General features: G+C 37.9%; 1 protein-coding gene across 1 annotated transcript; it reads right to left on the bottom strand.

The window, feature by feature from the left end:
* Positions 1 to 1,595: 1,595 nt before the first annotated feature.
* Positions 1,596 to 11,996, bottom strand: NABP1 (nucleic acid binding protein 1). The gene is made up of 6 exons (XM_037849912.1): positions 11,421 to 11,996; positions 10,971 to 11,109; positions 8,284 to 8,355; positions 6,510 to 6,585; positions 6,037 to 6,103; positions 1,596 to 4,989 (listed from the first exon to the last, which is right to left on the bottom strand). Exons 1-6 carry the CDS (start codon positions 11,509 to 11,511, stop codon positions 4,820 to 4,822), a joined length of 615 nt encoding a protein of 204 aa, XP_037705840.1. The 5' UTR covers positions 11,512 to 11,996; the 3' UTR covers positions 1,596 to 4,819.
* Between the last annotated feature and the right edge of the window lie 3,662 nt (positions 11,997 to 15,658).

Here is a 15,658-nt window from a genome sequence, read left to right as displayed (position 1 = left end):
CTTCTCGCATTAAAGCAGGGAATTGAATTCTTTGGGGACTGGAGGTGAGGGTAAGGCAGAAGATACTACAAATGTCTGCTGAGACAAGCAAAAATATTCTAAATTTTTCAACAAAAATTTAATGTGAAAAATATTTTTACTTTAAGCTTTATAAGCCCAGGTGAAGCCATGTCACTCCACTATAGATATCTGACCTTACCATTGACATAATTTGAATTCCAATTGGCCCTAATTCAAAATTTGCAGTGCTCACATCCAGAAACCATACCTGACAGTTCAACCTGTTCTGCTGGGTACAATCCTTTTTACTGCTTTTAAGTACCATTTTCTCCATGTCTTATAATCTACAATTTTGTATTCTCTAACCTTAAAAAGGTAAAAGAAACTGAAGTGTATATATACATATCTTTGATTTATTTCAGTGTAGTAAGGCCTCTGTGGAGATATCAAAAGCAGGAGACAGGAACCCCCATGTTGTCTGTTTAAAATGCAGATACCCCAGACCTATACAAGTTGGCTTCTGGTAGAGCAGAGAATAATCTGTACAAGTCCCTGGGGAGTCCCGTGGAGGTGGTTTATAAACCATTCTTTGATTGCAGTTTTATTTTTGAACCAAGACACTGAACTCTCTCTTCTATGTCAGAGCATAAATTTTGAGTTGTGGTTGAAAATGATTAACACAAAATACTGGTTTTTAAAAACATGACCATTGTCCTTCGTTTGAGGTTGTTAGGCAACTGGTATGGTGCAATGATGTGTAGTGTGGTATGGCAAGAGGCACAAGAGACTTGAGCTCTACCATAATTGAATTAATCATCCAAGCCTTGGGTTGGCATGTTCTCAAAATGTGGGGAAACACATATAACTGTGGATGACCTACCAGGAAAGTTAAAAAAGGCTTAAATGAAATTATCTACCATTCAAACTTTCTCTGAAAACAGTCGAATGTTTTCTTCACAGCACACTGGTTATCTCAGTGTGAAAAAGCTCTCATTAATATTAAGAGTATTTTGCTGGGGGAAAATGCTAACTAAATGGCTCCTTAGCAAGTTTGGACTTGACTTTCTCTAAACTGATGTGTGCTTTGAGGAACATCTTTAGACCCTTGGCCGAGAAACCTGTAATAATTTGGTTACAGTATCTGAACCCAAAACCCTGGGGCATTCCCAGTTAAGCAAATTTGAAGGCATTTGGAGAGAATCTGAACATACCTGAAAAGTAAATACATTGTTTTTCTAGCCTCTCTCACAAAGCCTGATACCATCCTATCCACAACAGTGCTATTTTCCAAAGGTCACAATTAGATTTCCTCAGAAGTATACCAGAACTGTTAATCATTACAACTACTTTGTGAAATGTGGGACTGCTTAATTACTCTAATTCCAATAGGAACCTCCATGGATTTTCACACCGTGGCCAAGTACACCTGCTTTGCCCCTCTCAAACTACCCTATATGATTGTAACCATTTATGTCTACCAGAAACGTTCATCAGCAGGGGATAAAACAGAGTAGACAGATTACAAAATGTGTGTGTGTGTGGGAGGGGGGGCTGTTGAGGTAGGAATGGGGCAATGAATACCAATAAACTAGATGTAAGAAAGAAAACCGTTATTTTAGTTTGGAAAAGTGGTCCATATTGATTCTTTCAAGTGGATTCAGGATTGTTGTCTCTAGAATCTTTCCAAATACTAAATAACAGGGATAGTCATATGGAGCCTAAAATTGCTTGGAGCAAACAAGCTATTTGTTAATGACACCGGAAAAGTGAAGTCATTTAAGTAACTAAGCTGAATTTAAATCTATATAAACTGAAAACAGCTGCCATTTTGTCTATAAAACACTCCCTAATTTATATCATTTGAGAAAACTTCTTAGGGCCACTTAACCACCTCCCCATACTTTAAAAGTTCTCATTTCTTAAAGCTTTAAATTTTTACTAGCCTTTGTTTTTAGCCTGATACCACAGCATTATTACCCAACCCAGCAAATTAAATATAAAATGTTAAATGATAAAAATAAAGGTGACAAATCTTCAGGGTACACTCAAGTTGAACTGTCCTCAAATTTAAAACAAAATTACCAGGACTACAGGGACAAAGCAAAAGATGTGACATACTATAGGAAAAGACTGAGTAAAACCTGAATGTTTAAATGCCTATGAGAAAGCATACTGCACCCTTCACTGTACTTACTATCTGGCCCTATAGATTTCATCTTTCAGTGTCTGTAGTGTAACAATCCCCACCCCCACCTCCCAAACCTTCCCAGGCATGAGGGGCAAGCTGGTCTGATCCTACTTAGAGTCACTGTTTTACAGAAATGATTTGGGGACCAATTCTTGTAGTGTGTTTCTAGAGTAAATGGTTTGTTTTTTCAGTAGGTGTTGTTTGAACTTATTTCAAAGCTGACAGCCGAAAGCACTGGGTAGGAGGAAGGCAGAAAACTCCACCTCTTAACTTCTTGATGAGAGTGCTTGTCCAAGTAGACTGGTAAAGCAAATATTCATTATGGATTGTAATTCGCTTTGCTTTGGTTTTTGAGGGTTCCCTTAAGAAAAAAGAAATCTGTTAATAAATGATAAAACACACAAAACAACAAAGTTAAATTACTGAAGCAAATGTCTCTTAATTATAAAAGTAAAAGCTTAGGTCTTTCTGTACTTAATCTCAACATGTTAATTTTAAGCATGACAATACTTCTACACCTAATCCTAAATTTTTTTCTATTCTGATATTATAGGTATAACAAAAACAACAAACATTCGTGTGCTTATTAGGTGCCAGACATTCTAAAATGTAAAATCTTAACAACCCTACAAAGGGGGCCAATTACTTGTTTTACAGTTGAGGAATCTAAAACTTACAGAAATGTTGAGTATAACTTGTCCAGCATCACAGGTGAGGAGAGAAAGCCACGATTAGAAACCCAGCAACCCACACCTGACGGTATTTTTGATTTTCCAAAACTCCAAAATTCTTTCTTTTAATGTCACTTTCAAGGCTCTTTTTCCCACAAACAACTTAAGTGTTCTTGCTCCTACCCCCACTTAGATTAACAAAAAACAAAATCAAAGCAGGAAATTACATACTCATAGAACATACATACTATATTTAAAATTTGGTAATAAATATACTCAAATATACTGTCTCCCAATCCTTAGGTAACTTCTTTTGAGGTTTTCTGAAATGTGAATGTCCTAAGAAAATGAGTCACAAAGCAAACAAAGCCAAATTAACTGCAATTATAGATATATGAATATAGATATATGAATAAAGAAAAAACTTCCTTCTAAAAGGTATAAGCCCCAGTTAATAAAGTACTGCAGACCATCAATAAGCTCTCTTCCTTAACACTCCCTACACAGTTCCTATCTAATAAGTAGCACGTACTCAATTATTTGTTAAATGGACTGAATTAGAGCAAACAATCTGGCACAAATTTTTATATTCAAACACTATGCAGTTTTCAGAAAACAAGATCTACTTAAATTATCTTGTGATTTGAGGTAGGGGAAAAACAATAAGGCAACAAATGCAGAGCTAAGGAACTGCCAAGTTGAGTCATTGTTACAACTAGTAGTAAAATGTACTGGGCTCTCCATTATGAGTCATTGAAAGCAAAAATTAGGTAGGTTTGTTAACATTAATGCAAGTTTTATTTAAAAGATAATATTTAAGAAGAGGTAAATTCTAACAAACGAAAATTTTACCAGTAATCCACCCTACAGAAAAGGTGAAACTGGGTACCATTTACAAGACACAAATTCCACCTTTACATTTCTGCATAAAGCTGTACTCACTTCTTTGAGAGAGCCATTTCTTAACTTCTACTAATAAGGCTATGTGAGTTGTGTTCAGAAACATTGACAGCAAACACATAATCTGCACACACAAAAAGTACCTAGGATTTTTACTCCAGGTTGAACACAGTTCTAAGTGCCTAGGACCATATAACTTCAGGACTGCGTATTTCCTCATGAATTCAATTTGAATCATCTTCACTATACTGTTTACCTACCATAATTATTTTGTACAAATAATTAGATTGATGCTTATCATGACTTTATAACTCCCTCAAATTATACCTAATATTTAACATGGTAGTCTGAAAAATAAATATTCAAGACATCAGTTTTAAATTTTCCTTCGACGTAATCCACAAAGTTGGTAACAAATGTTAAGCGCACTACCCCAAAATAAATGTTATCTTTCTTCTAAAAATTACTTGTTACAATACAGATCACATTCTACTCCATAATTCAGATAAACAATCTGTCTTTTGGTAAAAAAGCAAGAGTACAGGATGATTTATTTTTTGGAAACTCTTAATGGCAGTCAATCAATGAAGAAGTCAATCATTCCTGGAGTCACAAACACTCAAAAATTGCTGTTAGCATTGCCAATTTTTTTGCCTGTTTTTTTTTTGGTGGTTATTGCTTTACTTGACAAGTTCTAAATTTAAGACAAAAGAACATCTCCCACTAAGTCTTATTTTAAATATTACAAAATGTATACAGAAGATAGACTCACAGAGGCTATAAAGCTGATGTCTTAAGTAACTCACCCATGAAATGGGTGCAAGTTTTTTAGAAGATATCCAACGATCTTTTTGCTCTAAAAATGAATGCCCCTACTTTTCAGAGTGTTCCCATTTTCCATAGGAGACTTGAGCAGCTTAACAAACTTTTCTTAACAAACCAAATATGTAAAAGGAAACAAAAGAGACATACTTTTCACAGTTAACAATAAATAAAAGTGCAATAAGTGTTCAAGTAGGGCACGTAGTTTAAAAAACTACATGTGCAAATTTGGCATAGGTCATCTTTTAAAGGCTCTTCGAGGGTCCCTGCCATTACTCATTGTGTTCATAACTGTTTGATTATTAGTTGTTCCTGGTAACTGTGTGTTTATAGGTCCTCGGCCACTGCTTCTACCAGCATATGAAAATTGGTATCCTCTTGACTCAGGGCCTGTTTGAACACCATTTCCTACAAAAAACAAACAAACAAAAAAAAAATTAATCACTATTTTCAGTTACTGACCTATAGATATACACTTATTTGAGGTTCTATTACATACTATTAATGCTTACAAACAATATTAGGGAAAGCAAACACCTTTGCTTTTAAACTATTGAAAATTCAACGTGGGTTCTAGGTTTTTTCCAAACATATGATTACTATAACTATATTGCCTTGATGTGGTATTAATAGAGAAAGGAAAAAAGACCATCTTGGGCAGCAAAATTAGAAATGGAGTAGGAAAAAAGCATACATACACACTGCCTACCCTATAAGGGAAAAGAGAAAAAGGCAAAATAGTGTTATGAGTACTGGCATTTGGCTCAAATACGGCTCATAATGTTTCAAAAGAGACAATGTAATTCTAACTGTTTTTAGAAAAAGAAAGCAAAGTTTCTCAAGCAATATAATGATCAGCTGTGCTAAAACACATAGCCATCAGGTCAAATAAAATTTCAGTCATCCTAATGAACTCCAACCACAAATGACTGCCTCAGTTATTTAATAAAGACTTAAAAGAAACTTAACATGGCTGCAAAAACCATCAACATGACATCTGCGGGGTAAAGGCTAATCTTCTACAAAGACAGCTTCCAGCAGTATGTGAAAAATTACCGTAAGCTATTAATCTGAAGATCAAGAGGCTTTTGTTGCACCAAAACAATCAATAATTCTGCATCTATTATAATTGCTAGCTTACTGAAATTTTGTTTTTAAAAAAATCAATGGAAAAATAACATGTAACTTTTTCACATACAACTTAGATTTTTCAGTATTAGCCCATATTCACCATGTATCCCCAGTACCTGATTCAAAAATTTAAATAAAGAATATGCTGAATCAATTAGCTTAAGGGCGTATCTGCTTTCTAAAAAAAACAGATATTTGGGAATTCCCAGTTTAGTTTCCTTTTAGTAATAATTTTTGCCTAAAGACAATTATTTTTCTTCTAAATCTTTCCTTCATTCTTATGCATGATTACAAATATGCCAGAAAAAAAAAAAAAAATCTTACCCACTGGTCCAAATGTACCTGTACCCATATTACTATTCATGGAATTATTCTTCTGTTCACTGTGAGCCTAAAGAGTAATTTTTAAAATTTAACCAAATGAACATTTTAAAAAATCACATTCATAGCATTATTACTAGATATTATATCTATTCTTAATATTTTTAAATTTTTAACTTTTAAAGATTTGTCCAAGTCCATTCAATGTTAAAATATTCATTGTTTCCCATACCTTTTATAGCTGCTGTTACATGCTATTATATTTCCTGATAGTACTCCCCACCCCTCCAGTGCCAAATGGCACATATATTTAATATATGAAACTACAGATACATATACATTGTCATAAAACATATACAAGCAAAATGATTTTAAAAATATGCTTTCTAAAACTGTCATTACACCAAGAGTATCAAAATTGGTAAAGTACCCATAGAATTACAGTACACAGTCAGAATTAGCCTTATATTAATTACCCCTTTGTTCTGCTGTCCGCGATAATCTGGATTGGGTTCACTGAAATTTGGCACTTCTGAATAAACCATACAAAATCTGAAAGAAAATCAAGTTAAAGGTCAAGTTAAATGGCTTCTGCAATAAGGTAATCAACCTTTCTTTATATAACAAGCATAATATAAAGGAATGAAGAAGTTAAGGGGCAAATGGATTAACTAAAAAGCAACAGGCTAACTCACTCTATTTAAATACAACCAAAACTTCCTAATGCTTATCTCTCATAAAAACATCAAACATTTGATTGCCTACAATATATAAAATATTGTTTTGTATTTTAATTCTTTTCCAGCAATGCAAAAAATAAATCATGTCAAAGATCAAGGAACCAGAAGCACAACTTTGTCCTGTTTTTCCACAGATGCTATTACTACTGAGCCATGTAAAGGGTTCCAGTGGTTTTTCCAGTAGTGGTGATGGATTTGCACTGATCCATTCACACACTCTCATGCAGTCCCTCTTTTGACCAATCACTGTGAATCTGCAAAGATAATCATTCAAGGTTAAGAGTGGATTCTGTGGCCACAAATAAAGATAACTGGCTATATCAAGCCAACAGTTTTTTACCCGTGCTTCTTGTAAGCTGATTGTATGGTTTGTACCAACATTACACATAAGCATTTTCTTAGCTCCCCAAAAAGCAACTGAAACCAGTTTTGGTAAATCCTAGACTGACCTTGACAAAGAGCAGTCATTAACAACTGAGTGACCTCCAGTGGTTCCTGACATAACTAATCTCCAGTATTCAGCAACTCCTCTCTAAAGTCAAGATTGGGACAGGATCCTGAACCTTTCAGTAGCAGCGATGCTGACGACTTTTATAACTTATCTCATACCACTAAATACAAACATACATGAATCTGACTTTTCCTCCTAGTGAAGGCAAAGTTTACCAGTTTCTGATCTTTAAAAACTGCCAAGATCGCTCTTTTTTCCTTTCCATTATTAACAAAGCATTTGCCAAAGTTATCTCATCCCTTCAGCGTGGGAGAGTTTTCCTTTTTTCTTCCTTGGTGCCATTTGTGGCTTCCTCTCTTTAAATATCCTCCAATTTCATAGGCATTTAAGTGGATGTCTGAGCATTAACCAAACAGAATGGACTAACCATTTGGCTCACTGCCCACACCACACTTGATGAGTATGACCCAAGAGTCTAGGCTAGCGTGGAGGCTGAATTACCTTTACACCCCTAGAGAGGATGGTTCCTCCAGGCCAGGGTGGAGATCATTACCAGGGTAGTAGTGTACGGAAGCTCGCATTGCGGCTGCTTGCACCGTACCTAGACTGTGGATAAATAGAGGACTTCAATTTTCATTGCTACAAGTCCTTTTAACACGAGTAAGCATTCATCCATAAACAGAGAAAATAAAATTTTAAACTTATGGCCTGAAACTCATACCTAGCTTCCTATCTGGCAAATCACTAGAAGAAAGAACCTAATTCAAATGGCATTTGGGAAATCTGAAAGATACATGTTCCTAAAGCCTACAGAAATGGTCCCACTGGGGCTGGTTTCAAGTGCAGCTTTGTATGGCTCTTTGCAGGGAAAAACTGACATTCTAAACCATAAGAAACAGTATTGATAGCTGTTCAACTAGTTATTTTTTCAGCTAAGCTGCTGAAGTTATCCAGTTTACCAGTCAAAAAAGCCAAGGAAGAATAGCTTATACCTACCAGTTATTCTGTAGATATTATTTGTAGTTTATTCAATTATATGAAACACATTTTAATACTTACTCCCCAATTTTCTGAAGTTCACCACCCCTTCCAGTATAAAGTGTCAGACACCCTTTCCACATGGATGCATACCTAGAGAGAAAAGAAATAGCTGTTCTTTAGAAATATGTGTATTTTCTTCTACATAATTCAAGTAAATCTTTAATTTCCACTGTTTTTGTTGCTGTTTTTTTTGTATTTGGGTGGAGGTAGAGAACAAGCCCTGTCTGTCTACCACAGTAAGCCAAACACAGTAAATCTAACTGGCTACTTAGTAAGAAACAATACAAAGAAAAGTGTACTGCCATATTTTGACCCAAGTATCTCAACTATAACTAATCCTAAAAAATAAAGGAATAATCTTTCTGAAAAGCACTGGCTGTACCCCAGATCACATCTTTAGTCAATCAACAAAGGAAGAATTTTCAATTGCAGAAATTTAAGCAGAAATTCAACTTCGGCCACAGGATATATAAAATCAACAGATTAGTGTTTACCTTTAGACTCATTTACTTGGTCTAATCAGATATTGTCAACAGTTTTTCCTCAGCCTCCATACGATACAGGGTTCACAAGCTACTGAAGATTTGGCAGAATTTAATCAAGGTGCTTCCAAAACAAGAAAAAAACTAAGGTACCAAATCTTACAACTACCTGCCTTTCAGAATTGCAATATTTAGCACGAACTTGGCCAAAGAATTGTTTACTCTGAAAACATCAGACAGCATCACTAAATAAAATAATCCTAAACCAAATCTAAGAAAATGTAAATTAATTAAAATTATAAAATCACTCCAGGGTTTGGTTTAACGGTTCCTTATAGGACTACTAGGCCAACTTCATGACTTAAAAATGACAAGTATGAACTAAATATTGCTTAGCCAATCATAGTTACAGTTCATCTTTTAAAATAGGTTAATAAAAATTTGCTATTTCCAAAAATTAAGTCCCCTTCACTTTAAGGGTTATTTATTATGATTCCATTCACCACTCTGAGGTTATACAAAGTATGACTTAAGAGACAGTGCATTAACCTTTTGCCTTACTAAAATAAAAATTAGTGTATACTTTAAGAAACAATTTGAACAGTTACTACAATTAAAATGTCAACATTCACTTGTTTCAGGAATAAGATCAATAAGATCAAGTTTGCAGGATTTTCTGATAAAACATGTCAATATTCAAATTACCATTATTTAAACGTCAGGTATGCCTTTCTTCAAAAGCTACTCTTCTTGGATTCAACCAGTATGTAAGGGTCTAACAATGAGCTGGACCCCAAGCTGGGTGTGCTATTTTAGCAAGGAACGAATTATTCCCATTTTACAGAAGAGGAAGTTGAAGATAAGAGGTATGCGACTTCTTAAGGTCATGCTGAAGTCAGTAAGTAGTAGAGCTTCTTTAGTGTCCAATTCTTCAAACTGTACTCCTTAAAATTCTATAGATGCTATACCTACTGAATTTAATTTTTCTACAAATTTGTCTCTGGAACCATCTATTATTTTCTGAAACTACAGAATATGAAATACTTGAAATGAGTGTATAGTCTTTTAATTACTGGATGCAAGATATTTTGGAAGCCAAAACTTTAATTATGCCAAATAAATCTTCACCACATCCACCCACATAAGAATTCTCTTTTGTGTAAGTTAAAGATGTGGATATTTAAATGGCATACTGTCATAATGAGCCAGTGTATGAGGATAAAATGTCTAAGTCCTGACTCTTACTTCGGCCTTGATGATACAAGTCACTTCCTGCAGATGTTGTAAGGCCTCTAAGATAATATCAAAAGGCTTGAAATTCCAACATTCAGCATGCTCTAACACTACTTTGAGTTCCTATTTATTACGGCAACATCCATCTCCACCCACATCTCGGATAGTTATGACCCATAAATTATTATAACTATATTGATAATAATAAAAGCTTCCAAATTCTATTTTCAAGACCATTTTCTGCTCTTTCATTTTCCTAAGATGAATTTTCGGTAACTTTTTAAAGGCAGTCTACTAACCAAAAAAAGTTTGTGCAAAATTATTTCTTAGAGCCACCCATCTGTCAACTGATTCTTCGATGAACACATCACAGATGTCTTTCTGCCAAACACTTTCTGTGTATCATTTTGGTTTTTGTACATCGACTTTACAGCAGGTCAAGAAATCATTTTCTATAATAGGCCTTCCAGATACAAACTTTCCATCTTAATTTTTACACCCGAGTACAAATTACTTGACATAACAGAGAAACTGCTAAATTTCCTAACTACAATTTTATGTCCACACCGTCCAAATAACACACGTGCAACTAACATGTTGGCTGGATTTCAACATTAAAAAGGGAAGGGGAGGTGAAAAAGAATTGAGAGACAAGTGTACCTGAATTAAATAACGAAAAAGTACTGGCTACATCAATCTCCTAAAAAGGTTAAATGGCTCCCAGAATAGTATTTTATAATATATAATTAAGCTGTAAACTAGGTAGCTGGTGGGGAGGCGGGGCGGTGAATACCCGTCTGAAACAGCTTTAATGGCTAGGGTGTCCACCATTCAAATTTAATACTGAAGGATCTCACAACTCCTCGGAGTGGCCCACAGAAAGAAACCACACGGAACTTAAGAACTTAACGATCTGCCGGAAATCAACTAATCCCCATTCCGTAGACTGTTACTTTGGAAGCACTTTCCCCCACTTTTATGCACACCTACCCTCTGGTCAACCGAATAATATCCCCTGGCTGTATAAGACCACCGATCTCATCCCACACGGAAATGGTGATGCTGCCCGTTTTATCTGCCACTTTGCACGATCTCACTTCATGGCCGTCCTTGGTTTTGGTCACGCGTCCTGTGAAAATTTAAACATCGAAAGGGGAAGGGGTTGTATTAGATAATGAGGACTCTTCCAAAAAGGTTCTCTAACTCTTCCTCGGGATTTTGATGCATGTGGAAGGCAGGAAGCTGGACGAGGCTGAGCCCCCGGTTCTCGCCGCAGGTGGGATCCGAGCCCGGATCAGGGCCACCCGGGCCACGTGGGAGGGGGGATGGGAGGGGTAAGGGAGGCGGAGGGGGGAAGCCCCCGGCTCGAGGCGGCGCCCTCTTCCCCCGCACCGCGGCGCACAGCGGGTGGCGGAGCTGACTGCGGGCCACCCCACTTACCTATCTCCAGCACAATAAAGACGACATTTAAGTTTTTCAGTCCGGGCTTAATATCTTTTATAAAAAGAGGTGGGTCGTTGACCCCATTCATATTGAGGCAGGTGCGGCTACGGCTGCGGAGACGCGGGTGGGCAGAGAGCGGGACAAAGCCTCCCACCCTCCCGAACCAGGGGCAAGGGCGGAGGGGCGACCTTGGGCGGGGATGGCGAGAGAAGGTGCAGAAAGCGGTTAGTCAGGGACCGGGGAAACCAGCCCAGGTGGCACTGAGCCTTAAAAATAGGGGGAAAAAAACGCTCACAAGTTTAAAGAAAAAAAGACGAGCCACTCCCCACACCAATCCCGCTCCCAACGGGGCGGAAGGAAGGCAAGCGTGAGAACTGCCCCCTTCTTTGTATAAAAGAAAAAAAAGCAGAGGAGGAATGCCTAAGTCCCGCTCACACACGCGGGCGCGCGCCCACCCTGTCCCGGGCTCCGGGAAAGGACAGGCTGTGACAGCGGAACGAGAGCAAAACACAAGCAACCGCACACCCTGTGCCCCAAACAGCGACTGCCGAACGCGCCCGAGCGCCGGCAAGACCCTCCGGCCGCCCCGCCCCTTGTGACGTCACACGGCGTCGGCACGCCCGTCGCCCCTCCTGCCCGGCGTGGGGGAGGGGAAGCGAAGGGGCGGGAATAAACCGGAGACGCCCGCGCAGCCTTCGTGGTTCCGCCCCGGAGTTGTCAGCGCAGCCTGACAGCCTTCCAATCAGCTCTCGGCCCTTCCTCTCCGCCCCGCCTCTCGCCCCATTCCGCCTTCGGGGCGCAGTGCGGGTTTTGCTGTTTCTTATTTCCTCTGGTGGCGGTTGCCTTACAACTTCAGGGTATTCCTGCTTTTTCTACGCCTGCCCTTTAGTCCGGTGGTGACGAGGAACGGTTGTTTGGTTTAGGATCCTGTGGGTATGTTAAAAAGTGTGTAGTCGAGTAAGAACCGAGTTCAGACAATGGTGGCTGGTCGGAACGAAGGAAAAACAGACAGGGATGAGGAAGGGGTCCTTGACTGCAAAGCTGGAAGGACTTGGAGATCAGTTCAACCGCCTCATTTTAGGTATATTTAAACTGAGATCCAGAAATGTGAGGTAGTTTGCCGAAGGTCACCTAGCAACTCAGTGAGCAAGCAGGACTTAAAAACAACTTGTCCGACCTGGCCTTGCATTTTTCATTCCATAATCCTAAGCAGATAGACAGTTAAATTTCTTTGCAAGCTTACCCCTCCTTTCTCAAGTTAGACCCCTTCCCCATTTTTGCTTTTCTTCTCTATTTTGCACTTGCTTTTATACATCCAAAAATCATATGGGGGGTGGGGTGGAGGACTGAAACATTATAAACTGAAAAAAAAGGAATAAAGTTTTCTTTATGTCATGTAGAGACAAACCTGAGCTCGAACTACTCACTAACTGTGTGACCTTTAGGACAGATGGTTAAGCTTTCAGGTCATAGTTGAACCATCGGATGAAATGAGGGATCACAGGTAAATGGTCCAACTAGCGTCTAGCACGTAGTAATTACTCAATGAATATTTCCCCTTGCCAATTTTCTATGCTTAGAGAAACGAAAAATCAATAATAGCCTAAGCTGTGATTACTTAATCCTTTTATCACCCTATTTTGTTAGTGCTATTTTTAATTCCCATTTTACAAGTAATGAAACTCACAAGAGGCCACACAGCTAGAGAATGGCCATACAGGGTTTTTAATCTAGGCAATCTTGATCCTAGAGCCCTCCAGCTCTAAAGGTAATTTTTAAACTTAAATTGCAGCAGTGGAATTGTAAGAGTTGAAAACAGACTAAAGAAATTAAGTAGTAGCAGCAGGATATATCTGTAGGGCTTTAAAGAATCATCTGGTCAATTGTTTGTGGTAGTAACAAATGTTGGGAAGAGTGTCAGATAATTTGCATGTCAGAAGCCTTAATTATTCCGTGATCCTTTCTGAATATATTTAGATCAACCACCACTTCCCAAACATCTGCAGGCATGCAGGGTAGATCTATTACATCCTTAGAAAAGAGTTTCAAAAATAATCACAACATTGTCAGGAGAGTCAAGACATTCTTAAGGAAGCAGAAGCTTCCATTTCGTGAACAAGTGAGGCCCCAAATGCCAAAGACACTGATGTAATGCTGGAAAGTGGTACGGAGTCATGTGATGAGCTTGGTTTCAACATCAAATAAATGATGAAACATGCCAGTTAATGTCAGAACCAGCATGTGACCTCAAGACAGTCAAGGGCTACCAATCCAGGCACCCTTTACATGAGCTCTGATCCTACCATGGTTATCTGCCACTTCAATTGGATTGCCCTGATAGCTGTATTCTTTAACTCAAGCAAAAACCATTAACACAGAAGCAATGTTTAAATCAGACACTTGTTTTTAAGGTTTGGAGATACCTTCAGAGGATTAATAGTAGACAGAAAACCAATTGAAAATGTTGAGCAGAGTTGTGGCCAAGAGGTTGGGTAAAGAAAGAAAACTTAAATCACTTGCCCCCAGAAAGGGGATTAGGTAGGGGTGCTCAGACTAATTATAATAATATCATATAGAGTGGAACCAGACAGGAGAAACGAAGCCCCACTGAAACAGAGGCATGGTGCTCAGAGTAGTGGCCCAGTTCTTCCCTTCCCCCTCAGCACAGAACTCAGAGGAAGCGTCTCCTACTTCCTTCCCTACCAACTCAGCAGTTCTCGGAAAGGAAATGGCAACCACGTGCTTTCTCATTAACTGAAAGTAAAGACAGCCTTGAGAAAAATAATGGTGTGGTCAGGGCAGGAACTCTTCCACCCAGGCTAGCTGGTTTCAACTACCCTCAAATCACCTCCCAGGAAGGTTGTTAGAAAGAGAAAGGGTTGTCAAGAAGTACAACCATGCCACCCACCCAGATCATCTTTCCTAATTTTACTATTTAGCGAAACAAAGAGATTCGTCGCACTGTGCCACACAACCCATCCAGTTAGGTCATAATGATTATATTGCTACTGCTTTAATATATTCACAAGCTTACTTCATGGTCTTTCTTCCAAAGCTGTTGTTCTTCCAGGCCTTCCTCATTTTTCATAGCCGAACCTAAAATTATTCTGAGATAATGGACTCTTCTACTTTTATGCCCAGACCTCAACACCACTACTGCTGGTAAAGATGTTGCTTTGTGAGAATCCAGTATAATATTGAAGGGCATCCATTAGAATCCAATAAATAGTGTTCTGTTTATCTGGGTCCTCATGAATAAAGGTCTTCCTGTGAGTTTTGCCCACCACCCAGTAATCATGCTCACCCCTAGGTTCTGTTTTCTGGGATTACCAAGATCATTTTCACTTTTTTTCTTTTTTTTTTTTTTCGTTCTTACATTATCCGTCTATTTAAAGCTATTAAAATAAAACAGTTTGCCAAGTACTGTTTGAAACTAACATTGTTTTACAGTGAAACTAACATTGTTTTACGGTGAAACTAACAAAAAAAAATCAACAAGAACAGCAGTGTTCTTACATTACAGAGATTATTCATTTTGCAACATAATTGGCAAGGAAAAAAGGTCTTGTTTTTTAAAAACTTCTTTAAAAAGATTGAACTTAAAGACTCATAAGTAATATTTAGTAATGTTTGCAACAATAGCCACACAAATCATCCCTATAATGGTAAATGCTAACACGCATTGAGCATTTGCTATGTGCCAGGCATTTGATACTTCTAAGCACTTTATACTTAATCATTTATTACTGGCTAATTAATACATGTGAAGTGATTGTCCTCATTTTATAATAGCTAATGAAACTGGGTTTTAGAACCAGCTCTTTTTGCTTCAGAGCCCTGTTGGTTAACATGTTCTAGTTGGCCCCACAAGGCATATGTAATAGTTTCTAATAGACACCTGACACATATTGAAGTGGAGGGCTCTATAACTCTTTGTTGAATTCTGATTTACAATTTTGGTTTCTCTCTATAAAAACAGGAAATACCATTCTCATTTTATAGCATTATCAAGCTCACACACATGCTCTCCTTTCAAACACACATCAATAAATCAGTAGGAGGAAAACAGTAAATGCTTCTATACAAATCCCTACTTGGAAGCATTTCCCGTAAGAACACAGTGTCCCAATTGGAAGAATGATTATAAATAATGTGCTCCACCCCCATCATTTTGTATCTGAAAAAAATAGAGGCCCAAAGATTTTAAATATTATCAGCTATAGCCCCTAATGAAT

The sequence above is a fragment of the Choloepus didactylus genome, chromosome 9 (assembly GCF_015220235.1).
Source record: "Choloepus didactylus isolate mChoDid1 chromosome 9, mChoDid1.pri, whole genome shotgun sequence".
In the NCBI taxonomy this organism is placed as follows: Eukaryota; Metazoa; Chordata; class Mammalia; order Pilosa; family Megalonychidae; genus Choloepus; species Choloepus didactylus.
The sequence above is the reverse complement of the archived record's forward strand: the minus strand, read 5'-3'. Positions and strand labels throughout refer to the sequence as shown.

Bases quoted from the DNA above. Each gene is read 5' to 3' on its own strand.
- NABP1 (XM_037849912.1), bottom strand. From the start codon at position 11,511: ATGAATGGGGTCAACGACCCACCTCTTTTTATAAAAGATATTAAGCCC. The intron at 11,110-11,420 runs GTAAGTGGGGTG...AAATTTTCACAG, and splicing joins CTTTATTGTGCTGGAGATAG to GACGCGTGACCAAAACCAAG. The intron at 4,990-6,036 runs GTAAGATTTTTT...TGTTTTTTGTAG, and splicing joins AGGTACATTTGGACCAGTGG to GAAATGGTGTTCAAACAGGC.